This window comes from Capricornis sumatraensis, chromosome 19, assembly GCF_032405125.1.
Source record: "Capricornis sumatraensis isolate serow.1 chromosome 19, serow.2, whole genome shotgun sequence".
NCBI classification, from domain to species: domain Eukaryota; kingdom Metazoa; phylum Chordata; class Mammalia; order Artiodactyla; family Bovidae; genus Capricornis; species Capricornis sumatraensis.
The window spans coordinates 11,104,325-11,131,626 of NC_091087.1; the positions used below are offsets into that span (position 1 = coordinate 11,104,325).

Below are 27,302 nucleotides of genomic sequence, written 5' to 3' on the forward strand. Positions count from 1 at the left end.
AGGAGATACGTTTCATAGGTCACACGGACTCTCTGATTTAATCCTCACATTGACTATAATACTAGTAGGTGATAGTATTATTTCTATTTTACATATGAGGAAAAAAAGAGGCAGTTGCTTTTACAGAGTGAGAGTATTTCCGCATTCCTCTAACCTGTTGATAAAATAATCAGAAAACTGTCAAATTCTGGCAATGCTGTAAACTCACAGGCTGCTTTACCAGGGGCCAAAGTCAAGGACACACCTGGGCCAGGATGGGAGGGGTCATGTGGATTCTGAATTCCTCTTTGGGGTTTCTCTTTTTAGGACTCACTCTTGGTCCCCATGGGGCTGAAGCAGGAAGGACTGAGGCCCCTCCCATAGTCATTAGACCAAGTGGAAATATGGGTGGGAGCTCAGGAAGAGATGGCCCAGAGTTGGCTCCCAAGAGACCCAGACTGTGCTGATGGAATTGTTTGGCTGGCCACAGAGTGGCCAGGCCAGCCCCCTGAGAGTCCAGAGGGTGTTCCCCCAGAGCTCTGGGGTTAAGGGGCCGGGTGGTGCTGTGTTCTATGACAGGCATCAAAAGGGTCTGGGGATTTGGCATCCTGGCCACTGCCTCATGGCCAACATCAGCATCAGACCCAGGAAACAGCTGAAACTGAAGTAGAGAAAGGAGGCCCTGAGAACCAAGCCAGAGTGCCGTTAGATTGAACCCACATGCCCCTCAAGTCCCTGCCCTCCCTGCATTTTGAAACTGGGCTGGATAGTTGGCATGCACACTTTTGTACCTACTCCATTTTTATTCATCAAATAACCAATCAACTGCTCAAAGCATGAACTCCCCAAAGCTACTTTTAAGGCCATTGCCCTGCTTACATGTTTCCCTATGCCTTTCCAATAAATGGGTTTCTTTGAACCCCCTGAACAGAGACACCCAAGGCACAGGGAGGAGCAGCCAGCTGGGACCGGCTGAGCCCAACCACCCTGCCCAAGCCCAGGCAGGCAGCTGCTGTGAGGGCCCATCCTTGGAAACCTTGTCGGGCCACCAGGGGCCCTGGCCCTAGTTCCCTCCTGTGGGAAGCAGCCGGCTCGGCCCAGTCCGTCGCCTCACCTGTCGTTGGCCACGGGCAGGGCGATCTCAAATTTGGCCAGGAACTGGAAGTACTGCTCTTCTGTCTGCTTGGTGAAGCCCGTGCCAACCAGCAGCAGCCGAAGGTCCTCGGCCCTGATCACCCCATTCTTGGCCACCGACCGAGAGCCCTTGATGTTGAAGATCCTCTGCAGACACTCGGACAGCCAGATGGGATCGAGGAAGTAGAGGTTCCTCAGGCCGTGGCTGGTGTCCGGGAAGTGCAGAAGGGAGCCCGTTTCGATGAGGAAGCTGATGGCTGCCCGGGGAGGGGAGGAGGGGGCAGCATCAAACAAAGGGCAGAAGGGGCTCTGGGTGACCTCCTCCTAGGGGCGCCAGGCCACAGATTCTTCTTAGGAAGCTCCCAACACAGGGGGCCCTTTGCAGCAGTCAGCTGCCTCCTCACAGGTTCTCAAGAAACCAAGGTACTGACCTCCATAATTCATGCATTCCATCTGTGCAAATCTGCTTACGTGTTAAAATGGATTTGCCACCCCAAATCGATAGCTGAAGTCTTTGCCATTATTTGCAGCTGTGCACAAAGCAGTGAAAAGTCTGGGTGCCCCTCCCCAGGACCCCGCCCATGGCTGTGCCTGCTGGCACTCAGCTGAGCCCTCACGACCCGCCCGCCCGGCCCGCCCTCGCTGCCTGCCCACCGGACTGCAGATCCTCGTAGTCTCGGATGTCGCTGCCGGGCATCTGGTCCACCAGCTGCTCCAGCTGCCGGTCTGTCAGGTACTGCACGTCGTCGCTCAGGCTGCGGCGCTGCTGCTCCGCCAGCACGGCCTCCTGGAGGCTCAAGTAGCTCCTGGGGATCTGGGGCGGGAGGGCAAGCCTGGGCCCTCAGGCTCGGGGCCTCCCGCCAGCTTCCTGAGCACCTGGCAGGCGGGCTGTCTCTGCCACGGCCCCCCACCTTCCCCTAGAAACCACTCACACAGGGGCCTCAGGGCCCAACCCACAGCATGCACAGCAATGTGCCTCAGGGCAGCGGGGAGAGGGAGGTGAGGACCCTGATAGGTGGAGAGCAGGCCCTTCTGGCTTCCAGGGGGTGAGGGGTACCCACCAGCCTCCTGCTTCCTGGGGATGAGGGGTACCCACCAGCCTCCCCACTTCCAGGGGATGGGGGGTACCCACCAGCCTCTCCACTTCCTGGGGATGAGGGGAACCCACCAGCCTCCCTGCTTCCAGGGGTTGAGGGGTACCCACCAGCCTCCCCGCTTCCAGGGGATGAGGGGCACCCACCAGCCTCCCCGCTTCCAGGGGTTGAGGGGTACCCACCAGCCTCCCCACTTCCAGGGGATGGGGGCTACCCACCAGCCTCCGCACTTCCTGGGGATGAGGGGAACCCATCAGCCTCCCCGCTTCCAGGGGATGAGGGAACCCACCAGCCTCCCTGCTTCCAGGGGATGACGAGTACTCACCAGCCTCCCTGCAAGTCGCTGACAGCCGATGGTGCTGCCCACGTCCTTCATGTTGCATGTGACCTGGAAAATGAGCTGCCGCAGCCCTTCCTGACCTTCCAGGCTCTTACAGGAGAGTTCGCTGTGGGTACAAAAATGAAGTGTGCGCACTCACCACACCCCCATCTCTGACCAGCACTTCAGGGTCTCTGTTTTCCCAAAGGTTCCATCCTAAATATTGGCAAGTTGAGAAAGCTCATGACAGACAGGCACAGAGACTTACTGAGGCCTGATGCGGTGCAGGGCGCGCTGCTGGGGGACCACGGTGTGGTGCCTCAGTCAGTCTTTCCAGTGTGCCCTGTCACCGCCCCCCCCCCCGCCCCCGCCCCGTGGCACCCTCGCCCATCCCAGCCCTTGAGACCACTTGGACCCAGCAGGCGGCCCAGGGCCACGCCTGGGGGCTGTTCTTGCCCAGCGACCAACAGTGTGCTGGGTGGTGTGTGAGCTCCTGTCTGCTGGTGCCACTGGGGCTGCACGCACAGTGCCGAGCCTGGCAGCAGGGAGACCCAGACAGGCAGTTCAGACAGCATCTCCAGGCCCTGTCCTGCAGGTCCTTGGGCAGCACCTCACCTTCCTCAGGCCACAGCTGCCACACTTCACCCTGGACGGGGCTCCAGAGGAGCAAAGACCCCCCTCAGGAGCCCCCTGTGGGCAGAGCAGCTGTCTCTGGAGAGACGGACAGCAAGGGGCAGGCAGCCACAGCCCCGAGAGGCTGGGTGCACAGGATGCCGTAGGACACTCACTGCAGGTGTTTACACGTGATGTCCGGGAAGCCGGTGGCCCTGGACCCAGAGGGCGAGCGGCAGAGGGCCAGCACGTAGGCACGCAGAGTGGCGATCCTCTCCACACGGAATTTGGTTTCAATTAAGTCCAGGTGTGTTCCCACCACCAGCACCACGGCATTTGGGGCCTTGGCCTGCAAGGGACAGTCTGGGCTGAGGACGGGAACAGTCCCCTGGGTGGTGGGTGTGTCAACCCTGGACGCCCACGACCCTCAGCTGGCCCCCCGGAACTCCTCTCTGTAAACCTCGAGGGCCTGCCGCACGCCAGGGGTGTGTGAGGGCCCTCGACTCCTCCCTGGGGTTTCTACCTCTGATTCCTTCAGACTGCACCCCACCTCCTGGCCCACAGCACCTTTCCACTGCAGGAGAGCCCTGTTCCCCTCCTGGGTCCAAGATGAGGGCTCTTACACCAAAGGAAGAAGCAAAGGACAAGGGCACCGCCAACCGTGGAGGAGGGACAGAAGGCTGCGTTTCACGGCGATCTGTGATCCTGGGGCCTCCGTGACACTGCAGCCAAGCGCACCCAGGGTCTCCCTACCCATCTTCTGTGCCCCCACCCCACCCCTGAGACGTCCTGAGGACTGAAGGCTGGAGGGTGGGGGCCCCTCACCTCGATGTTGAGCAGCCAGAACTGAAGGCTGGCCACAGCCTCCTCCCCCAGAGCCAGGTTCCAGACCACCACGTACAGGGCTTTGTCCGTGAAGAAGCACTGGTTGACCGTGGCCATGCTGGCGGGGCCGCCGATGTCCCAGACGGTGAACTCCACAGACTCAACCTACTTGAGCAACAGGGCAGCGACAGGGAGACACTTTAGCAACCAGGGCATTAGCCAGTGCCACTGAGAGAACTGATCCCGCAGCACGTCGCACACGGGGGTCTGGAAAAGGCGCAGCTGTGGAAAAGCACCGCCCGCTCTGCTGTGCATCTCAGGAATCAGCCGTCTGAGGGACAGAAGGGGGTCCAGCAGCCCCGAGCGGTGGGCGCTGGACGGCTGGCTCCCTCGGGCGGGGCTGTCTGTGGAGCGCAGAAGGGCGCTGTCTGCACCCGTTTCAGGTGAGGGAGGTGAGGGGATGCCTGTCAGAGGAGCCTGAGGCTGACGGCAGCGCTCACAGCAAGACTGACGCTCCGTTTGAGCGTGGGCAAGGCCACAAGACGGGCCGCTGGACTGCACCCCCGAGGGTGGCAGCAGAGGGCCCTGAGCACGCTAACAGGTCCGCTGCGGGGCTGCCGGGGAAGGCTGTGTGAACGGCGGTTTCTCTATCGCGCTATGAGGTCAGAGTCGGGCCAGAGCTGTGCTTCTTGGTGGCAAAGAATCATTCCCACCATGATGCAGCTTGGCCTCCAAAACAGTGTGCTGACCGGCTTTTTTGGTAAAAAAGATGAAAATGGACAGCTGTTCTAAGCTGGCTGAAGGCCCGGCCACACAGAGAGTTACAGAGCTGAGCGTTCACAAGATCAGGTGGCTGTCCTTCCCTGGAAAGGGCAGGCGGAAACGTGAATGAGGGCAGAAAGGAAGGGGCGGGGGTCACTCCTCAAACCTCAGACAGCTATTTGCTGAAGAACAGCTGGAAAAAACAGCTGGAAGAACAGCTTAAAAAGGTAGGAGAGAATCCAGAGATTCTGGTTGCTTTCAAAAACCTCTGGACATGCGTTACCTAGGTTCACTTCTGGGGTGTTCCGGGGAAGGGGGCAGTGCTGGAGTTAATTATTCGACTGTTCTGGCCCTAGTGGGCAGATCTCCACTCTAGAGAACTAGCTTCCGAGTCCGTATCTACTTTCACCCACCTCACTACAACCAACTCAAATTCATTCCTTTCATGGCCGAGTAAGATTCCATCCTGTTTACGTGGCACAAGTTCTTCATCCATTCATCTGTTGATGGACATCTAAGTTGCTTTACTGGCTATTGTAAGCAGTGCTGCAGTGAGCTTTGGGGTATATGTATCTTTTTGAATTGTGGTTTTCTCAGGGTATATGCCCAGTAGTGGGATTGCTGGCATGGGCTTCCCTCATGGCTCAGCCTGCAATGTGGAAGAATCCGCCTGCAGTGTGGAAGACCTGGGTTCGATCCCTGGGTTGGGAAGATCCCCTAGAGAAGGGAAAGTATTCTGGCCTGGAGAATTTCATGGACTGTGTAGTCCATAGGGTCGCAAAGAGTTGGACACGACTTAGCGACCTTCACTTTCACTTTTCATGGTAGTTTTATTGCTAGATTTTTGAGGACTTTCCATAACACAAGGAGCCCAACCTAGTATTCTATGTGACCTAGATGGGTGGTGGAGGGAGGCTCAAGTGGGAGGGGATATATATAAATATATATATACACACACACACAGTTGACTGATTCACGTTGTATGGCAGAAACCAAAACACTGCAGAGCAATTATCTTCCAATGAAAGAGATTTTTTAAGTTATAACAAAATAGACATTCAGCTTAAATGCCTAATGACTCAAATTGGATTTCCTTGACTTGCAAAGTGATTTTGTATGAAAGACTCTGCAACAAAATTGGTTTCCAGGCCATGGGGAACATCATGCAGCCTCTGGCCTCAAGGCTGCTGAGTTTTCCACAAATAACCTCCTTGCACCTGTGTCCCTGTGTGGCCACGTGTATACCATAAGCACAGCAACAGGTAAGGGAGGCATCACTGGCACATGCCCATTCCTTGGGCTGGGAGAAAACAGGCTCCCTTCTCTGATTCAAGTGTAAGAGAATTCTCGCTTTCATCTGTCTCATACTGAATGGAAAACAGGATGATTAACAGGTTCATCGAAGGACTCATTTAAAATAGGGCTTAGAAACTGGACTTTTCAGAACTTGGGGTGAAAGTGGGTGTCAGTGAGGACAGGGCCTTCATTCTGGGGCTGCCTTCTCAGCCTTCCTGCTAGGGGTAGGTACTGGTGTGTCTCACTCCTATAGCAGTAGTTCATTCTCCGCCATGGGGAAGGGCCCTGTCCCAGGCCATCTGAATCACAGTCCTTGGGGTTAGAGCTGATGAGACCTGGGCAGTGGTCTTTAAAAGCTCATCAAAAAGTCTAACCGTCAGCCAGGCCTGGAACCACTGGCCTGGAACCTCAGCTCAACTATAAGAGAAAAAATACAAGGACATTTAAGAAATGATTCACTGTCCTTGGAGCTGGTTTGAAACAGTACATGATGACTCTTGCAAATATCCTGGGACTCAGACACTAGGCAGAGAAAGTCCTGGGCTCTCTGGAGAAGAGGAAGCAGGGGCCCTGGGCACGCCCTCCCTCCCACAGGGGCTCTGCACGCAGATCATCCTTGACCTTGGCTCTCGAGCCAGCCGGCCTCTGCAGCTCCCACTTGGTGGTCCTGATGGTGGCCTCGCTGTGTACCACCTGGGGGGCCCTCCCCGTCTGTAAGATCTCCAGGAGGGTGGACTTGCCCTGACGCGGTGGACCCACGATGATCATCTTCAACTGCTTGCACTTCTCTGCTTTCCGCAGCTGAGCACGCAGGTAAGACAGCATCGCTTTGGGGCCTGTGCAAAACCACAGCAGGGCAAAGGAGACGCTGCTGCTGACACAGAGCAGGGAACACACTGACAGTTCTTGAGAAACAACATCCTGTCTGAAGGAACACCTTCTGTATATTCTAATGGGATGAACTGAGAAGACTTTTGGGTCTATGGAGAGAAGGTGTGATACAATTCACCCCAAAAGTGAAATCTAAAAGTCAGGTCTCTAAAGACAGCATCCTAGTTCCAGAGAACTTGGCAGCATCTTCCCAAACATGGGAGCTGGAGGGAGGCTCCATGGGTCCCCAGGAGTGTCTACTCCAGGTCCTTAGCAACTAGACTTGAGCATCGTTCCCTGGGAGGGGGGCTTGCAATGCCAAGGAAGCCCTACCTTCTTTTCTGATCTCTGCAGGCACGTTGCTGATATTCAGGTCTTCAATGTCCAACTGCCAGAGGTTGCCCAGCTGCCCCAGCTCAGAAGGGAGCTCTCGGAGGCTAGGATTGCTGAGGGCATACACACACCATGGGAGAACACACACACGCATCACGGGAGAACACACACACACATCACGGGAGAACACACACACACATCACGGGAGAACACACACACACCACAGGAGAATATACACACACCGCGGGAGAACACACACACACACACACCCCGCGGGAGAACACACACACCCCGCGGGAGAACACACACACACACCCCGCGGGAGAACACACACACACACCCCGCGGGAGAACACACACACCCCATGGGAAAACACACACACACACACACACACACACATCATGGGAGAACACACACACCCCGCGGGAGAACACACACACCCCGCGGGAGAACACACACACCCCGCAGGAGAACACACACACACCTCGCAGGAGAACACATACACACCCCGTGGGAGAACACACACACAGAGCAGCCTGTCGGCCTCCAGGGCCTGTGGGGGCCACTGACAATCTGTACCCCAAGCCAAATATCTTGGGCCCTGATTTCAAGTGTTTCATTTAAATACTAATTCCAAAGCCTTTCCAAGTGGCCCCAGTGGTAAAGAACCTGCCTGCCAATGCAGGAGATACAAGAAACGCAGGTTCAATTCCTGGGATGGGAAGATCCCCTGGAGCAGGAAAAGGCAAGCCACTCCAGTATTCTTGCCTAGAAAACTCCATGGACAGAGGAACCTGGCAGGCTACAGTCCATGGAGCTGCAGAGAATCAGACTGTGCAAGTGAACACGCATGGTTTTCCAAAGCCTTTTTCCCTGGGAAGCCGGCAGCACAATGGCAGCTGTCTTCTGCAAATCCCCATGGCTTAGGACAGGGTCCCCTCCCCCAACTTCCCCATCTCTTCGATTAATTACACTATCATAAAGATGATTACTACCTCTTCTAGACAAGGCAATGTAGCCTGAATTATTTTGCACACTGTCTGAATCCTTCGGCACTATTTGTCAGTAGATACTCAGTGAATGAAAGGGTGGATGATTGAGCCGCTCTTTCATTATAAATGAGTGAAATAGCAAGGAAAACATCCTTGCATAGCTACCCCTACCTCCCCCTCCCCTACCTCTTTGACTAAGTCTGGCTCTGAAAATCCAACTGCTGCTTCTTGGTATGTAGATAATGTCTCCCTGGCTCCCGCGTCCTTGGATGGTTCACACAAGGACATTCTGCTTCCTGGGCTGAGGGCCGGTGCAGCAGCGCTGGCTATGTACTTACTTCCCCAAGTAGAGTTCTGATAAGCTCTTCAGTAGGCAAACTGAGGGCGGGACTGCATCCAGGTGGTTGTCGTTCAGACAAAGGACTTCCAAAGACTCACTTAGGAAGGCGGGAAATTCGAGTACACACACTGCAAAGAGATGGTGAAGCAGACTGTACATTGGAGGATAATTCTGGGCCATGACAGCATGGAGGCCAGGTGGGTGCATACACTGGTACAACCTCTAGAGGGTATTTTGACAAATCTATCAGAATGAGATGCTCATCTCACCGACCCAGGGATTCCAATTCTAGGAAACGGTCCTACAGACATCCTAGCATGTGTGGCAAAGATGTGAGAACAAGGACACTCAGTGGCACAGTTTGCAGTAACAAAGGTAGAAGACAGCTTGTATATCCACCCACAAGGAGTTAGTTAAATGAATAATGGGATTCTATGCAATTATTACAAAGCACAGGGTGGGTCTACATGTATGGGTATGAAGAGATACACAAGAGATACTGGTAAATCAAAAAAGCAAGGTGTGGAAGCAGGTATCTAAAAGCCTAAATTTGTGTACCATAAAACGTGTGCAGACATGGGAAACAGTTGCCCCCCATGTACTTAGATATGTTATATGCATGTGTGCATAATTATGCATGCTATATGATGGTATGTGCATGTGCACACAACACACATGCCTACATGCTTACTTTTGTTACATGAAGTTATGTGCACGCACATGTTATATGCATGCACACACATACCACACATGCACATTAATATGTATACGTGTTACATGTTGTTATTAGCATGTGCATATAAACTACAAACACACACATTACATATGTTATGTGTTATAGTGCACATCAGACACAAATGCAATTGCTACCACAGACACGTGAAGTTCCGTAGTTCTTTCTGGAGAAGGAGGTCACTGGTGTAACTAACTGAACAGGACCCTATGGGGCTTTCCCAGAACAGCCCTCCCCAACCACACATCCTCTGCTCGCCTCTTGTCTGTAGAAAAACTGGGGCCTTCTAGGCTTCCCCAGCTCCAAAGAGTACTTTTCATCAGAGAAGCTGAGAAAGTACAGAAAGAAAGGAAAACAGCCAAGCAAGCCAAAATAATAATTCATCCATTAAACAAGTCAAGGAGCTTTAGTTCCTCCTCAAGGGCTATAGAGAATATTCTGAGCCATGAATATTTTGAGCTGTTTTGCAGAGTCTGAGACCCCCATCAGGTGGAAGCAGTTAACTGCGTGCTGTCCACAAGCACATAGACCCCAGACCGCTCAGAACCAGAAAGTTGACGCTGACTCCCGACTGCCTCACCACCAATCAGTCAGGTGAATGTCCGTAAGCTGCTTCCACCCCCACAATCCCCCTCCCTCACCCTGTCTTTAGAAACCTTTCCCTGAAAGCCTTTGGGGAGTTCAAGCCGGTGAGCACTAGCTGCCTGGACAGCTTGCTTGCCTAGACTACTACTACTACTACTACTAAGTCGCTTCAGTCGTGTCCGACTCTACGCGACCCCATAGATGGCAGCCCACCAGGCTCCCCTGTCCCTGGGATTCTCCAGGCAAGAACACTGGAGTGGGTTGCCATTTCCTTCTCCAATGCATGAAAGTAAAAAGTCAAAGTGAAGTTGCTCAGTCGTGTCTGACTCTTAGCGACCCCATGGACTGCAGCCCACCAGGCTCCTCCATCCATGGGATTTCCCAGGCAAGAGTACTGGAGTGGGGTGCCATTGCCTTCTCCGGCTTGCCTAGACAAGCACCTGCAATAAACGCACTTGCCTTCACCACGACCCAGTGTAGCTACATGGTCTTTACTGGACACGGGTGAGTGGACCCGACTTCGGTTTGGTAACACTGGAAGACTGAATATCCACTCCACACCCTTGGGTGCAGTTCAGAAATTTTGTTTACCATATATTAATGCATATATTACTTCTTCAATTGAAAAAAAGCCAGTTAACTGAAAAAAATAATAATGTGGACTTGGTTTTTATGCTTCCTAGGAACAAGTCAACTCTCTAGTACATTTAAGTGATTTCAGTAATTATGCTGGTTTTGAGGTTCCTATTAAAATTACATCAAATTTGCTGTTTCTACCGCACCAGAGTATGTGAGTTGAGAAAGAATGTGGGGAAAGCTTGGAAACTGATAGGAATCAGAGGGTCAGATTGCAACAGAATCTCTGAAGCGCCTTCTCCTCTCTCCTGAGGCAGGGGGAATGAGGGCAGGTGAGCACCCCCCTGAGGATCCCTTTCAGCTCAAATTCAAGATAAAACAACTGCCTCAAAGCCCTCTCAGCCAGGTCTCTGCCAGACACACAGGATAGAGAAGCTGGAATTCTTTTGTGGGGCTGAAACGATGCCTCCGCCCTGGATCACAGCTCCTCCCTTAACGCTGGCTTTTCTTCACACATGTAGATGCAGTCTCAATGGCAACAGGGTAACCTGGCATCAGAGAACGTTCTGGGAGAGACGATAACAGAATACTGATATTGACGCCTAGATAATTTGCCCAGCTAGTACCGTATGAATGGGACTCAACACAGTGGCCTCTACAGAGATAAATGTGCAACAGACTCTTAAGGACAGCATTGTACTAATCCTTGTTCTATAAGAAAAATGTTCAAAAAATGTTGTGTTTTTTTTAAATGAAAAAGAATGATCAACTTCACCCTGCCCTAATTTGCATGGAAAAAAAACTTCAAGAAAGACCCACTTTCTTCCCAGAGAACACGTTCTGAACACATGGCTTCTGTAGTTTCCATATTTAGTTTCACCTTGGTGTTTAAGAAGCCTGTTTAAGAAACAGACAGATGGAATAAGGGACTTGTCCTCTAAACAGAGACAACACCTGTCACAGACCTCTTGGCCCAGAATGGAAACTCTGCAAACCGGGCTGGGCAGAGAGCACAGCTTGAGGTATTTATGAACTGTAATTACTTATTCATACGTTATTTATGACTCAGCTGGTATGAATTTTACTGTAAAAATGGCCATCCAAATTATTTTTGGACAAGACCACTGCGCCAATGTGACTACTTGAATGTACATAAATCTACTTGGAGTTTTCTATCCATCTGCAAACAAGTAGAGATGATGCCTTACCCCAGGTCAACAGCCTGAGAGAACAACCCTCCTAGGAAAAGCATCTCTCCCTTTCACCCAGGCACGGGCCTTAACTGTCTAGATAAAATCGACAAAATCACAGGGCTCTTGTTGTGTGCAGACAGCTCAGCACTCCCACCCCTGCCAGGGAGCCTCCGGAGGGGTGGGTCCTCCCCGACTCCAGCCATGCCCCTGCTGGCCACCGCGGGGCCACTTTTCAGGGCATGGTGCGTGTTTCTGCCCTGCTGGGCCCTGTGTGCCTCTGGTCTTGCACTCTGCCGGTTTCACGAAAAAGCGGCTGGTCCCCCAGGGAGTGCTGGCCCACCTCCTATGGCGCCGGCACGGTTTGCCTTTCTGGACTAGAGACACCTTCTAGTCCACTCCAACCCCCTAGGCTTGGCCTGCCGCAGTGGGAGTGCAGCTGAGGTCCACCAGCAGCCCTTCTCCTGCCTGTCAGCCTGTTTGGGCTTCCATGAGACAAAAAATGCTTGCTTTTCCTTCCTTCCAAGTGAAATCCTCAGGTCTGGACTCAATTTCCAAAGTCCTAAGGCTCTTTGTTTTGAAAAGGATCAGTTATGAAATTCCAAATTGCATTTCCCTAGTAGCGAGGTTCGAGGCCTTTCTGTTTCTTCCTGGGCCATCTGGACTTCCTTTCCTGTGAACTGTTTATATCCATTGCCCAGTTTCTGCCTATTGGGTTGACTTTTAAAAAAAGTCAATTTGTAAGCCGTCTTTGTATATTAGGGACTTAAGCCAGTTTATGTTGCAACAATTTTTGCTGCAAATATTTCCTCTTGGTCTGTTTGCATTATGACTTTGCTTACGATGCCTTTTATTGAACAAAGTTTTCCCATTTTTTACAATGCTAAAGATTTTGCTTTTTAAAAAATTATTCTTAGATTTCCCACCTAGCTTTTAAAGATCTGCCTACACACAAATTGTATATTTATGCTCCTAAATGTTATTTTCTTTTTTCTTTTATGCGTCAAGCTGACATCTGCATGGAGATATTTGTAACTGATGTAAGGTGGGCACCTAATTCTGTGTTTTCCCTTTCAGCTGTACAAGCAGTTATATCAGCACTATTTATTAAAACAATAAGACATTCTTTTTCCCACTGAATTGACATTCTTTTTCCCACTGAATTGAAATGCCACTTGTGTCATACTACATTCCTATTTTTGGACTCTTCTCTGTTCCACTATGATACATTCTTTTTTCAATCATATATAATCATCAGAAAAGGGCAACAGGTAGGCCGACTGTTTAGTTCACCTCCTGTAAATGTGTCTTGGCCTCTGTGGCATTGCTTATTCCCTACCTGACACCACCTACACTTAAAAAGCAGTTGTCAATATAGATCAATCAAGCTGAAGAAAAAAGTTATATTACACCTAAAATAACCTAAATATCGGTTCCATTGGACAGTATCCACAGGGATATATATGTGAGTGTTGATGGCTTTAGAATTCCTGACTTTCAGATTAAAAAAGAGGGCTGGTGATTGAATGAGAGGGACAAGTCCACACCTCTCACTGTACCTTACAGAAATGAAGAACTAAAAGAACTTTTTTCCTAGAAATGTTCTCTGCTGAACTGGCCTTGTCATGTGGCCAGTCCCAACCCTCTAGAAAAGGTTCTGTTCCTGACGAGTCTGGAGGAAGACCTCGAGCTTCTCTATAGTCTCAGTGCAGCCAGGACAGCCTGCAGGACCCAGGACCATGGTGTTTCCACGTGCGCCTCACAGGAAGCCACAGTGTGGAGGAAGGATAGTGCTGCCCCCAGGCCCAGGGCCGATGCTCACGGTGCTGGCCTGGCTCTCCCGCTCAACAGTCCCTGCCCACATCAGTTAGCCCTGTGCTCAGACTGAATTGGGTCCCCTCACATCCGTGAGTGGGGGCCCTGACCCCCAGCGCAATGGCATTAGGAGACGAAGTCTTTGGAAGGTGACCGAGTTTAGATGAGCTCACGAGGGTGGCCCCACGATGGTGTTGCTGTCCTTATAAGAAGACATCAGTGGGCTCTCTCTGCCGTAGGAGGACAGAGCAAGAAGGCAGCTGTCTGCAGGCCAGAAGAGGGCCTTCACCAGAAACTCACTGTGCACCCTGACCTTGGACTTCCAGCCTCCAAAACTGAGAGAAAATATATTTCTGTTGGTTAAGCCACCCAGTCAGTGGTGCTTTGCTATGGAAGCCTGAATTGAAGACACTCCGGGAGGCTCAATTTCCTCATTGGCAAGATGGAAAATCATAACCCACATCATGTTGTGGTGGTTACAGAGAGACTGACGCATGCAAGATATCTAAGGCAGTTCTCACAGAGCAGGCCATCCATACACGGGAGCTGCTGGACTTACTGGGCTGCAAACAGGAAAGGGGGCTTTGGGACAAAGATTGGCCATCTGTGTGACACGAGCCACTGGCACAGTCAGGAGCCCGAATCAAGCACGGGTGTCTCTGGCATTCCACCGGGCACCGCAGGCGAGAGGCCACCGGAGCCGCCTCCCTGCAGGGCCCCCCACCCCGAGCCGTCTCACCTCCCGGCGGCCACACACACACCTGGCTCCGTCCCCGAACGCTGGCGGCCTCTGGTGGTGAAAAAGGAAATGCGCTTTGTTTTAAGGATGTCTTCGTTTCTGTAGGGGAGAAACGTCCAGGTTTGAGGAAAGCATGGCAAAGACATTTCTTCTAGGGCTGTGACTATGCAATGGCACGCAGAAAGAAGGGAGAAAACACCCCCAGCAGGGCGTTGGTGCCCCTATGGCCGATGTATAAGCGTGGACAGCCATTGTCTGATAACTACACCAGTTGTGCTCACAAGTCTTTGGGGAGAAAAAAAAAAAAAGCAGAGAAGGTGACTGGCGGTTTCCACCCCTGAGCTTTTCCGTCTCAGGCAGGGCAAGCCTGGCAGGAAGGCCCACTCCAGGGGCTGCTGCTTTTCTGTTCACCGGGGGAGCTCTCCTAGAGGGGTAAGTCCCACTGAGATGCTGCAGCGGCGGCCCTCAGCCAGTGAACTAAGGAAGCTGGTCTTCCTGAGGAGACCTTGGAGGGTACGTTTTATTCAGTCTACACATATTGGCTAGTGACTGGCAATTTGAACAGAAGGACAACTGAGGCCGATGCAGGGAGAGTCTCCAGGAGTCTTTAAAGATTGGCAACTGTAGGATATTGTGCTGGGCTGAATTGTGTCCCTCCCACTCACATGTTGAAGTCCTAACCCCCAGCATCTGAGAATGTGAGGTATTTGGAGACACGGCCTTTAAGCAGGTTATCCAGTTAAGATGAGGTCATGAACGTGGGCCTGGATCCAGTCTGCCTGGTGTCCTTACAAAAGAGGCGATCAGGACACAGACGGCACGGGGGAGACCGACCGCGTCAGGACACGGGGTCAGTTGTCTGCGTGCCGAGGAGAGGCCCCGGGAGAAACCGACCCTGCCGCCGCCTCCCTCTCAGGCTTCCAGCTTCTGGAACTGGGGGAGATCCATGCCTATCATTTCAGCCGCCTGGTCAACAGCACTTTGCCATGGTCGTTTAGCGAGCCCGCATGGATGCCATCCCACAGGTCTGTGACTGGGCTCACACATACATTGGAGAGCTCACCAGGGACGAAGACCCCTGCTTACTTGCCAAAGTGATTTCTGGAGAGATCCAGGGTTTTGAGCTGCCTGCAGGTCCACTTCTCTTGAGGTGGGAGTGCCACCAGCTGGTTTCCCTGCAACTTCAAGAACATGAGGGCCTGGGGCAGAGGGAGAGAGGGCAAAGGTGATGTCAGATATCACAGGGGTAGGGGAACAGAAGGGAAACCAAGCGGTTCTAACCAATTCACTCTCACAGGGATTCCAACAGTGAGGGGCCTCACAGAGTCTGCACACTCCTGGCATCACAGCAGTAAGGGCAGATGGGACAGTCAGTAGACCCTTCCCTTCGGATCAAGGCGAGGCAATTATTCCAGAATGAAAGGGATGAATCGACACTTCTTAGAAGTGACGATTACTTGTGGACCCATCCCAGGAATAGCAGAAGAGTCTGAGGCCCTGGAGGCCACAGTGCCAGCACAAGAACGGTGGGCAGAGCGTGATGGCTCCCTGGGCTGGCCCAGGTGACACCCTGGACTGGGCTCGGGTAGCAGCAGCAACACCAAGGGTGACTGCCCGGGTCACAGAACCTCTGCCAGCCTGACATGGACTCCTCCGGGGTGATGGAGAGTTCCCCACCCAGGCCTGGCTCTAAGTACCAAGTGGTGACTAGGCCTCATGCTGTGCTTTCAGAGGTTCCCACTGGGCACCAACTGGTGAATAGGATCCATGCTGCACTTTCAGAGGTTCCCACTGGGCACCAAGCGGTGAATAGGACCCATGCTCTGCTTTCAGAGGTTCCCACCAGAGCCGGAAAGACAGACAGGTCTGGGAATAGCCCTGCTGGGACACACACAGCCAGGGCTCTGGTACAGGGCATTTCCTGATTTCACGCCCAGCAATTCTAGTTCTTCCGCTTCCGGGCAGGGAGCAGGGATGCGACGGCAGTGCCGCCCGAGCCTCATGTGCCAGCCGGGAAGGAACAGAGCCACAGAAGGTCCAAGGGGCTGTGCTTACTGTCAACATTAAAGAAAATTCTGGAAATAAAAACCCATCATCCCACTTCCTCCCAGAGCTGTTGTCATTTTGCACATTTCCTCTCAATCTTTGCACACAACCATGCATGTCTTCGGAGAAGGCAATGGCACCCCACTCCAGTACTCTTGCCTGGAAAATCCCATGGACAGAGGAGCCTGGTGGGCTGCAGTCCATGGGGTCACTGAGAGTTGGACACGACTCAGTGACTTCACTTTCACTTTTCACTTTCATGCATTGGAGAAGGAAATGGCAACCCACTCCAGTGTTCTTGCCTGGAGAATCCCAGGGATGGCAGAGCCTGGTGGGCTGCTGTCTATGGGGTCGCACAGAGTCGAATACGACTGAAGCGACTTAGCATGCATGATCCTGACGGTTAAACTTTTCTTTCAACTTATTTTTTCTTTGTCTCAAAAGCTCTGAAGAAGTACATAGAACTGCAATGTGGAGTGGTTTTCTTACAAAAGCTGAAAATGAGAAATAAGGTGCTATTACTTGACTTACATCAAGCTGGAAAAGTCCCAGGGGAACTTCTTTCAGTGCGTTTTCTGAGAAATCCACATCCTTCAGGTGGTTCTTCCAAAACACAGCCATTTTGTCTGGTAGAAACTCCAGGGCATTTTTGGATGCTTTGCAACATTTCTACGAGTATAAAAATAAAGAGAATTAATCAGCTTTTTAAAGGCTGGGGTTTCTATAAGAAAGACTTTCCAAATTTAATATTAAAAATAAGACCATTACAAAAACCTCTGTAATAAATACAATTCAGCTAATTAAGAGGCTACAGACTATTCCTGGGCATCCCTAGTGGCTCAGCGATAAAGAACCCACTCCAATATTCTTGCCAGGAAGTCTTCATGGACAGAAGAGCCTGGTGGGCTACAGTCCATGGGATCGAGAAGAGTCAGACTCTACCGAAGCAACTGAGCACATACGTATGCAGACTATCCTGCCCTGTTTTCCTGTCCTTGCTCCAGGGAACGGGTGGGAAAGGTTTCCTGGGGAGACCAAGGTGGCTCGTGGTCTTTTCCCTTCCCCCAGGACGCCTGGCCCATTGTCCTTGAAAATAATGGGACAATTCAGGACAGTGTTCTGAAGAGGAGCCTACACCCCACACACATATATATTTAAACTAGAAATATTAATATTCAGTTCAGTTCAGTCTGTCAGTCGTGTCTGACTCTTTGCGACCCCATGAATCGCAGCACGCCAGACCTCCCTGTCCATCACCAACTCCCAGAGTTCACTCAGACTCACGTCCATCGAGTCAGTGATGCCATCCAGCCATCTCATCCTCTGTCGTCCCCTTCTCCTCCTGTCCCCAATCCCTCCCAGCATCAGAGTCTTTTCCAATGAGTCAACTTTAGGAATGGAGAATTTCCATATTTGCTGTTAAAAATAACAGCAAGAAAACACAAATATACTTTATGCTGGCCCATCCGTTTTAACAGGCAAACTTGCCAAGAAACAAAACCACCATTTGAAGGGGAGTGTTATGCGTGCAGACTACGCCTTCTCTCCTTCATTCTTATTTTATGGCTGCCCTAAGGGAATGGCCTCACGTTTTTTGGACAGAACTCGACCCTGGCCATTCCATTTCCAAGCTGTAGCTGTGGAAAGTCTCGTAGGTGCTATGGTGCCAATCTCAAACCCAAAGCTGGGGGGTCTGGCTCTCAGGTGAGTTACCCGCCTGAGACCCTCAGCTGCAAGCTGCCGAGTGACAGACACGCTCATCTATAACATGGTGCAACTCTGCACACCGAGGGGAGGAGCACGGTGCACCCTCAGCTCTGCGGGACTGACCGCTCCCTTCACGGTTTCTGGCAAGTTACTAACCAAAGGGCAAGCCCAGGCATCTGGAAATGCCTTCAGGTTATTTCTGGAGACGTTTAGACAACTGAGCGATTTGAAAGAATGGAGGAAAAGTGCAGGGAGTTCTGTCAGTTTGTTGTCAGAAACATCGAGCTCCTGTAGCTTCCGTAAACCAATCCAGTTCGTGGCTAGGAGAAAATAAGAGAGGATGAATTGGTAAAAAATATCCCAGTCAAGAAGAAAATGACAAAGTATATCAGGTTACTGATGATGAAACATACCACTCTCTTCTTCAAACAATTTTTCCAAATAGTTTTTTGAAGCCGTCAGTTTTTGAAGTTTTGAGAGATGCAGGAATCCTGGTGGGAGGTGGGACAACTTGTTGCTGGAAATGTCAATTTCAAGTAGCCTGTAGTTGGGAAAGTCAAGGCATCAGAAGTAAGCCGTGGTTACATACTTCTCTGTAAACATGTTTCTTTTTCTCCTGGCACAAGGATAAGGAATGTGCACTGAAACACCAATATGATTTTTGTTAATTGTGTTACTGTTGCTATGTCGTCTGCAGAAAAAGACCAGAGCTCTCTTTGGTGGGTCCAGGTCTCATGGACCAGTAGGGATGTAACCTTTTTCACGTATGTGATAACAGAACAAGCTGGTGTCCCGAAGCTACTGAAAGTCCAGAGAGCAGTGCTTTGTAACCTTTTGGACTCTCGGCTCTGCCCCGGTTAAGGACCCCCCACTCCATGGCACTTAATTTTTTGTACAGGGCTTCTTTCCCAGGAGTTACTGCTGACCCTACGCTCTTATCAACATTCTTTTCTTCACTTCACTTAGAGCCTTAGCTTTTGAAATCAGCTCATGTCCCATACGGAACGAGGGCTTACAGACACGATCATCAGTACATCAGGGAAGGGAAGGTCCTTCCCCTCCCTGTGCAGCCTCATCGGGGGGCTTGGGTGTCTTCCCAAGGCCTCCCAGAAAGAGAGACAGGAGCTGCCCACACTGTCAGACCATGGCCAGAGTCCTGAACAGTTAACTGCCTCTTGGAGGCCCTGCTCACTTTCCTTGGGAGGTAGGCCAAAAGCTGGGGTGTCTGGGCCCCATGGCCTCCACCAGCCCCCTTCCTCTGATGCCTGCCTGCAGGACCAAGACTGGGCATCGTGGGCCGGCAGGCCTGCATTGCTGCAAAGAGCAGTGGACACGTGGGCCAGACAAACCACCCTGGCAGAACTCTCTGTGTTCACGTGGACAGCAGGCCAGGACCTTGTGCCCAAGAGCTCGCTAAAGGCACACACAACTTCCTTCTCTCATTTTAGCTGAAAATCTGTTTTCCCAAGCACCAGCTACAATCAGGCAGCACGACTGCAGAAAGCAGATGCTGCAGGCAGAGGGTGCGGGGGCAGCCAGGCTCCCATGGCGAAGGCCCCCCACCGGGGCCGCGGGGCCGGAGCCCACCTGGAACAGATGATTTCATCTGATGACTGCACGCTGGGCAGCTCCCCCAGGTGGTTGTCCGAGAGGTTCAGCTTCCGAAGGTTGATGAGGCCCCAGGGGACGACCGAGGGAAGGGACGCCAGGCAGTTGGCAGAAAGATCCAGCTCTGTGATCTGGCAGGAGATGTCGATGAGCCAGTCCAGATCCACCCAGGGCAGCTTGAGGTGGGACCATTTCACACGAAGAGCCTGGGCGTTGGAGAAATGGGCAAAGCACACGCCAGTGGTAAACCCAGGGCTCACGCAGACTTGGAATAAAGCAATGGTTTATCCAAGTGTGAGTCTGTCTGCTCATCTCAGCAGAGTCCTGAGAGATAGGGAGAACTGGGAGCACGTCGTCACCTGGGGGCACCTGTATCCTCGAGGGAATCTCTGCAGACACAGCAACGCCCTCTCCAGACTCGAGAGGGAGCACGTGGGCTTTGCGTCACCTCTGAGAGGGCTGATCACAGCCAGGCGGGACACTCAGCAGGAATAGCCCCTGCTCTGTGCAGAAGAGGCCACCCCAACTTGGAGGACCCTCCCCAGCCTGCAGAAGAAGGCGGAGACCCAAACCTGGGTCTTCTCCCTTCAGGTCACTCTTCCCCATGATTAGGGCAAGAAGCGCCTGCACGTGCTCACACCATGTGGGGTGCTTTGTGGATGCACCGTTTCTGGAGTGAGCGACAACACACAGGCAACGGCCAGACACCACGTGCGAAAAAGAGGACTTTGACCCACAACCTGCAGCAGTCTACCAGGACACTAATAACCCCCTCATCTAAATTGGAAGCAGGGACAAAGCTAGGGAAGCGGTTACTTCTCAGTCGAGTCCCGGACGTTTGGGACCAACTGTTACAGAAGTTACCCTGTAGCTTCCTGGACTGTTACTAGGCGTTGCAGTGAGTCAGGGGTGGGGCCTGATATTTGGCATTTCCTGCAAGCTCCTGGGTGATGCCAGAGCTGCTGGTCTAAGGAACATGCTCTGGAAAGGAAGAGACTGAACTTGACCTAGAGTTTGACTCATTCTATTTAAAGAAATAAAGTATAAATTATATGATCCTTTCTTTCAGGTGAGAAGGGTTCTCTAGCCCTAGGCTAAGACAACTGCTATGACTAATTAGGGAAAGTCAAACATGCTCCCCCAACCAGTTATGAAGGATGCCCCCTTCTAGGTCACCGCTTCCAGCTTGCCCACCAACAACCACCAGACAGGGCACACCCGATGGCTTGCCCTTGTCCGTGATAAAGCCTCTCCACTCCTCTGACAAAAGACGAGTGACAGTGGCTGACTCACTACCGAAAGCGCTGAATAAATCTCCTTTGCTTTTCTCATTTGATTGGGTCAGAAAGGCCAGCAACTTGCTGGCACATGGTGGTAAGTGGGATCTGGTGAAGTGTTCATGAGCAGGGCTTTGCTCTTCTTGATCATCCAAGAATGTGGGGCTCACTGAGGTTTCTGGGGAAAGGAAATCGGCTCTTTTGGCTAGTGTCTCTAAAGCAGCTGGAAATCCGTATCAGAATATTGGAGAAACAAGAATTAGTGCTTCACTAAAGGGAAAATGTTGCAACTGGGAAGGATACCAATAATGCGAGGTAAGTTCGCTTTCAAAATTGGCAGCAGTAGACTCCCTTATCTGGTCACAAGGTGGCGTGTGCGCCTCGGCTTTGTCTCCCTGGCTAACTTGCCAGGGCTGGAAAGCTGGGTCTGCTGCTCCTTCTCAAAGCTCTGGGTTTTGAACCAAGGAGATGGGGGCTCTGTCTCTGTCTGCCTGTCTCTCTCCACTCACCTCGATGGAGAGAGGCGGTGGTATACTGGATTTCAGGTCAAGAGAATGGAGTTTTAGTCTCAGTTTTATTTTAGACAAGTCAAGCTTGAGCTGTAGGCCTGTTTTTATTATCGTTATTGTTTCCCCCCATAATTATGCATCTTGAAAAATTTCAAAACCGCAGAAAGGCTTAACCAGTTCAATGCATATCCGTTCATATACACTTCATCTAGATTCCCCAACTGTTAATATGTTGCCACATTTCTTTTTCTTCTTTTTCCCTCCACACAAACACACACTTTTCATTTTTTGCTGAGTCACCTGAAAGTAACCATGGCGCTTCATTCACACCAACGTTATCTCGGAAGAAATGAAATCAGTACAACTTTTATCAAATCCATACTCCATGTTCAAAATATTCCAGAAACGTCTTTCATAACTATTCTGCATCTTGATCCAGGATCTCATCAAAAATCATACACTGCACTTAGTTCTCATCTCTCTTTACCTTTCTTGAATCTAGAATCCTCATGCCTTTTGCTGTCCTTTTAAACTCCGGCACCGTAAGTTTTCAAGTCATTCTAGTTGTTTTGTAGAATATCCCATAATCTGAATTTTGTTTCCTAATGTTTAGATTCAAGTTAAACATTTTTGGCAAAAATCTCAATGTTCATTCCTACTAACTGAACTCCACAAGAGGCCACCTGATGCCATATTGTTTCACTAATGGTGATGCCAAGTCTGATCCCTTGGTTAAGGGATCTGTCCTTTGTAACGCCACATTTTGTGTGTGCACTTGTGTGAGCACGCTCTGTCGTTTCTGACTCTTTGGGACCCCATGGACTGGAGCCTGCCAGGCTCCTCTGTCCACTGAATTTCCAAGGCAAGAATACTGAAGATCCTCCTCCAGGGGATCTTCCCAACCCAGGGATCAACCCCGAGTCTCTTGCATCTCCTCCACTGGCAGGCAGACTCTTTACCTCTGTGCCACAAAGTCACACTGTACTCTGTGATTAGCAATCTGAGAGGGTGATATTCGGAGACTAGGGAATGTTTTCTGTTCCTACGTCAGTTCATCCTGTGGTGTTAGCAGCCATTGTTGAGCCAAGGCGTCCAGATCGCAGTCTGACTCTCTCCCCTCTGCACGGACCTGTGTGGCCATCCAGCTCACCTGAACTGATATGGCAGTCAAATGCAAAGTGAAAAGGAGACTGGGTTTGCTTTTAAATAACAAACCTTAGGTGTTGATTGAAAGTTTTATAAATAAAACTCTGTAAGGGCCATCAAAAATAAAACAACAGGCGTAACTCAGGTTGTTATGGTGAGATGAACCAATTACGACACAAATCAGACATCCTCGGGGAACCAGCTGAGACTTTGTGTCTCGACAATGGCAACCTTCCTCCTGCATCTCCTCTGTGTCAGCCTCTCTGATCCTGGGGCTGCAGCCTAGAACTGCATAAGGAGCAGGGACTCTGCCTCGGGGACTCGAGCCCTGTGTATGCCTAACTCACCCCATGTGGGGTCTTGGGCAAGCTGAGTGAGGGTGAGCACTTTTTCAGGCACTGTCAGGCTCAACTCTCTTTTTAGGAAACCGCCTGTGGATTCCGTGCTACGCTGTCAGCCCGAGGGTTGTCTCCATCTCCTCTGCCCCAGGAGGCAGTGTGGCCTTCCAGAAGCTGAACTGCCTGCATCTCCAGTGCTAGGCCTCGTGTAACCACCTCTGAAGCTCAGCACTGTGCCTACCACGCAGCAGACACTCAAGAATTGTTTGTGTGCTGAAAAGAGTCAAGCCACTGCGACCAACAATCCATCTACTACCACCTCTAGCCGTATCCACCACTCTAAACTATCAAGGTCTGCTCAAACCCCACAGCCTCCCCAACTACAGTCTGTCTGCAGAGAACACCTCAACTCCTGCCCCGGACAGCCCCACACCTCCACAATCTGCTCCAAACACTCCCCAAATTTCTGGCCCACTGTTTCTCCCAAGACCTCTGCCCACCCTTTGGGTTCCTTTTAGCAGATGGCTTGTGGGGTTAATAATTTGTTCTTGGTAGAAGGTAGAAAAAAACGGGGAACGGGCCAACTCCTAGAACTGAGGATTCAAGACTAAAGGAAAACTTCCAACTAAAGCCCAGAAACTCAGTTCAGTTCAGTTCAGTTGGTCAGTCATATCCAACTCTTTGCAATCCCATGGACTGCAGCACACCAGGCTTCCCTGTCCATCACCAACTCCTGAAACTTATACAAACTCATGTCCATTGAGTCAGTGATGCCATCCAACAGTCTCATCCTCTGTCGTCCCCTTCTCCTCCCACCTTCAATCTTTCCCAGTATCAGGGTGTTTTCCAATGAGTCAGTTCTTTGCATCAAGTGGCCAAAGTATCGGAGTTTCAGCTTTAGCATCAGTCCTTCCAAAAAATATTCAGGACTGATCTCCTTTAGGATGGACTGGTTGGATCTCCTTCCAGTCCACGGGACTCTCAAGAGTCTTCTCCAACACCACAGTTCAAAAGCATCAATTCTTTGGTGCTCAGCTTTCTTTATAGTCCAATTCTCATATCCATACATGACTACTGAAAAAATCATAGCTTTGACTAGACGGACCTTTGTCAACAAAGTAATGTGTCTGCTTCTTATTATGGTGTCTAGGTTGGTCATAGCTTTTCTTCCAAGGAGTAAGCGTCTTTTAATTTCATGGCTGCAATCACCATCTGCAGTGATTTTGGAGCCCCCCAAAATAAAGTCTCTCTCTGTTTCCATTATTTCCCCATCTATTTGCCATGAAGTGATGGGACCAGATGCCATGATCTTCATTTTTTGAATGTTGAGTTTTAAGCCAGCTTTTCACTCTCCTCTTTCACTTTCATCAAGAGTCTTTTTAGTTCTTTGTTTTCTGCCATAAGGGTGGTGTCATCTGCATATCTGAGGTTATTGATATTTCTCCCAGCAATCTTGATTACAGCTTGTGCTTTTTCCAGCCCAGCATTTCTCATGATGTACTCTGCATAGAAGTTAAATAAGCAGGGTGAGAATATACAGCCTTGATGTACTCCTTTCCTGATTTGGAACCAGTCCGTTGTTCCATGTCCTGTTCTAAATGTTGCTTGTTGACCTTCGTACAGATTTCTTAGGAGGCAGAGAAGATGGTCTGGTATTCCCATCTCTTTAAGAATTTTTCACAGTTTGTTGTGATCCACACAGTCAAAGGCTTTGGCACAGTCAATAAAGCAGAAGTAGGTGTTTTTTCCGGAACTCTCTTGTTTTTTTGATGATCCAACAGATGTTGGCAATTTGATCTCTGGTTCCTCTGCCTTTTCTAAAACCAGCTTGAACATCTGGAAGTTCATGGTTCACACACTGCTGAAGCCTCACTTGAGAATTTTGAGCATTACTTTGCTAGCGTGTGAGATGAATGCAATTGTGTGGTAGTTTAAGCATTCTTTGGCATTGCCTTTCTTTGGGATTGGAATGATAACTGACCTTTTCCAGTCCTGTGGCCACTGCTGAGTTTTTCAAATTTGCTGGCATATTAAGTGCAGCACTTTCACAGCATCATCTTTTAGAATTTGAAATAGCTCAACTGGAATCCCATCGCCTCCACTATCTTTGTTCATAGTGATGCTTCCTAAGGCCCACTTGACTTCACATTCCAGGCTGTCTGGCTCTAGGTCAGTGGTCACACCATCATGATTATCTGGGTCATGAAGCTCTTTTTTGTATAGTTGTTCTGTGTATTCTTGGCACCAGAAACTACCTGTTCATAAAGGAACCACAGGGCTCAGAAAGTGAACCCAACACTAGAATTCATAGAAAGGTTGTGGGGCCAAGGGATCATGGCCTTGCTGTCAGTAACCAACTGACCAACCTGCCAAAGGGCCACCAGGGTTCTCTGGAGCTGTTGGAAACACCAGGATGGTGGGCCAGAGTCAAGAGAGTCTTGTACAAGTTTACAGGTGAGAGAGGTCGCTTTTGATCCTGGGTTTCACAGGGCTACTCAGGGACCCCAGATTCTGGCCTCTGCCTTTGCACTCTGTCCTGCCACCACGACAAAGGGGACGGGGTGCTCCCTGGTCCATTTTCTTTCTCCTGGAGTTCAGAGCCCTCATCCTTTGAGTCATCTAAAGCCTCCTGAACCTGCAAGTCCTTCAGCAAGGGTCTGCATTATGGCCCCCAGTTAGGCAACAAGGATGCCATCCTGCCTCAGAGTCAGCACTTACTTGAGCATTGCCGAGTGCAGGCCAGCCTGCCAGGCGCTGTGCTTGAAGATCTGGAGGCTGCAGATGGAACCAAGGCCCAGGGAGTTTACGGCTCAAAGGAAGAGCGGTGTGTACTGACCATGCATCTAGACAGCCTAACTCACCAGTTTCTTGGTTTTCATGGACTTAGAGCATATGATGTTAACCATAAAACCAGCAACCAACACCTGCGGGGAAGCCTCTCTGCTTCTTTGGAGGCACTACTTATCAGAAGTGAATCATCAGTAAGAAGTGAGTGGCTGTGTGCGGCACTCAGTAAACCAGACATGAGGAAGGGGAGGAAGCAGATCCTCCCAGTTCCTAAAATTGAGCTTTGTCTAGGTCTAATGCCCACCAGAGTTTCTGCAGGGCTGAAATCTGTGAAACTCAAGCTCAAGCCCTGAGAGAAGCAGTCAAAAGCAGAAGTCTGAAAGCACGATGCCACGGACGCACTCAGAATTCAGACATGCTTGTGAAAAGACTTCTGGGCCAGATGGTGGCTGGAAAAGCATGTAAGGTTTCCACCTGGTCTTGGATTAGTCTGAGAACTTTCCTTTTGGTGCACAAACATTCCAGGGTGTGCAAGTATTTCCAAAGCGGCAGTGAGGAAGAAGGAAGGAAAAAGGATGCAAAGAAACCTAGCTGGGCCACCCCCATTACTTATTTGTGTTTAGTGCAGACAGGACTGCCGGGAGCCAGCATGAGGAATTCCACCTGTGACAAGGTCATGCGGCAGAGCTCTGATGGCAAGGCTAATCAGACCTCAGGTTTTCCCCCTGGAATTTCCTGAGCATCCACCCCCCCAAAAAATAAGAATCTGCCTGCTTTTCCACTCTTCTGATATTCTCTGGAAAAAAGTCAACTCAGGGCTTTAGTCTTCTGCATTTGAAAGGGATGTTTCAGTTAAAACCCCCTCTGATAACTCTAGCTTGCCTAACAGGTTCCCCGGGACCTCTTACAGCTTGTGAATTGCTTACAGCCCCCCAACCTTGAGAGACACAAAGCTTAAAGCATCTTAAAGACACGGAGCCTTTTCTAAAGAGTTAAAAATTATATTGGTAGAGGGTTTTCACTGTTGACTCACTGACTGCTGCCAGGCCTCCATATTCTTTATCTTTTAGGCACCTGGGAGGATGTTAATCAATGTAAACAGGATATGGAAAAAGATATATAGTAGTTTTGATGTTAGCAACACTAGACTTTTGAGTTAATTACTTTTCTCTTTGTTATATATCATTGCACTCCTCTTGTGTCCTTGCTATGTAAGAATGTAACTTTATTTAGTGCTTTCTGAGAATGGCACCAGACTTTGGGAAGATCAACACAAATAAGTCTTGTGGTTGACAAACCCTTATCAGAAAAAAGGCTGTAAAATGTTAATTGGCCCTTTTGGCTGGAAGACGATGTAAATTACCTAAGATTTGTGTATACAACTAGGTATGCAGAGAGAAAAGCCTGGTTTTGATAAGAATCTGGGCTGCTAACGCTGCATAACTTTGTGTTACCCATCGATCTCCATGTTTTATCGAAAGTATAAAAGGCCTTCTGAACAATAGGGGCTGGAGCCAGTCGCTGGACTGTTTCCCCCATGTCTCTCTCTCTCTTTCTCCTTTTCTCCCTTTCCCCTCTCTACTCTTTACTTTAATTTCAGGCTGAATTCCCATCTGGGGCGCGGAGGCTCGCCAAGTCCACTTACTTGCCCTAGCTATTAAGACCCGTGCGAAAGAGAGCCTAAGGGGAG

The 27,302-nt window shown here is 50.5% G+C and overlaps 1 protein-coding gene across 1 annotated transcript in view; it reads right to left on the reverse strand.

Annotated features, from left to right (window-relative positions):
- LRRK1 (leucine rich repeat kinase 1) overlaps positions 1–27,302 on the reverse strand; it is a 143,370-nt gene that overhangs the window by 29,860 nt on the left and 86,208 nt on the right. The window contains exons 6-19 of the mRNA XM_068990902.1: positions 19,535–19,761; positions 18,361–18,488; positions 18,104–18,267; positions 16,772–16,909; positions 15,281–15,393; positions 14,217–14,293; positions 8,555–8,684; positions 7,225–7,337; positions 6,643–6,857; positions 3,964–4,128; positions 3,315–3,487; positions 2,533–2,653; positions 1,768–1,927; positions 1,094–1,370 (exon numbers count right to left, since the gene is read on the reverse strand). Of these exons, the coding sequence (XP_068847003.1) occupies positions 1,094–1,370; positions 1,768–1,927; positions 2,533–2,653; positions 3,315–3,487; positions 3,964–4,128; positions 6,643–6,857; positions 7,225–7,337; positions 8,555–8,684; positions 14,217–14,293; positions 15,281–15,393; positions 16,772–16,909; positions 18,104–18,267; positions 18,361–18,488; positions 19,535–19,761 (2,201 nt within the window). The remainder of the gene's footprint in view (positions 1–1,093; positions 1,371–1,767; positions 1,928–2,532; positions 2,654–3,314; positions 3,488–3,963; positions 4,129–6,642; positions 6,858–7,224; positions 7,338–8,554; positions 8,685–14,216; positions 14,294–15,280; positions 15,394–16,771; positions 16,910–18,103; positions 18,268–18,360; positions 18,489–19,534; positions 19,762–27,302) is intronic.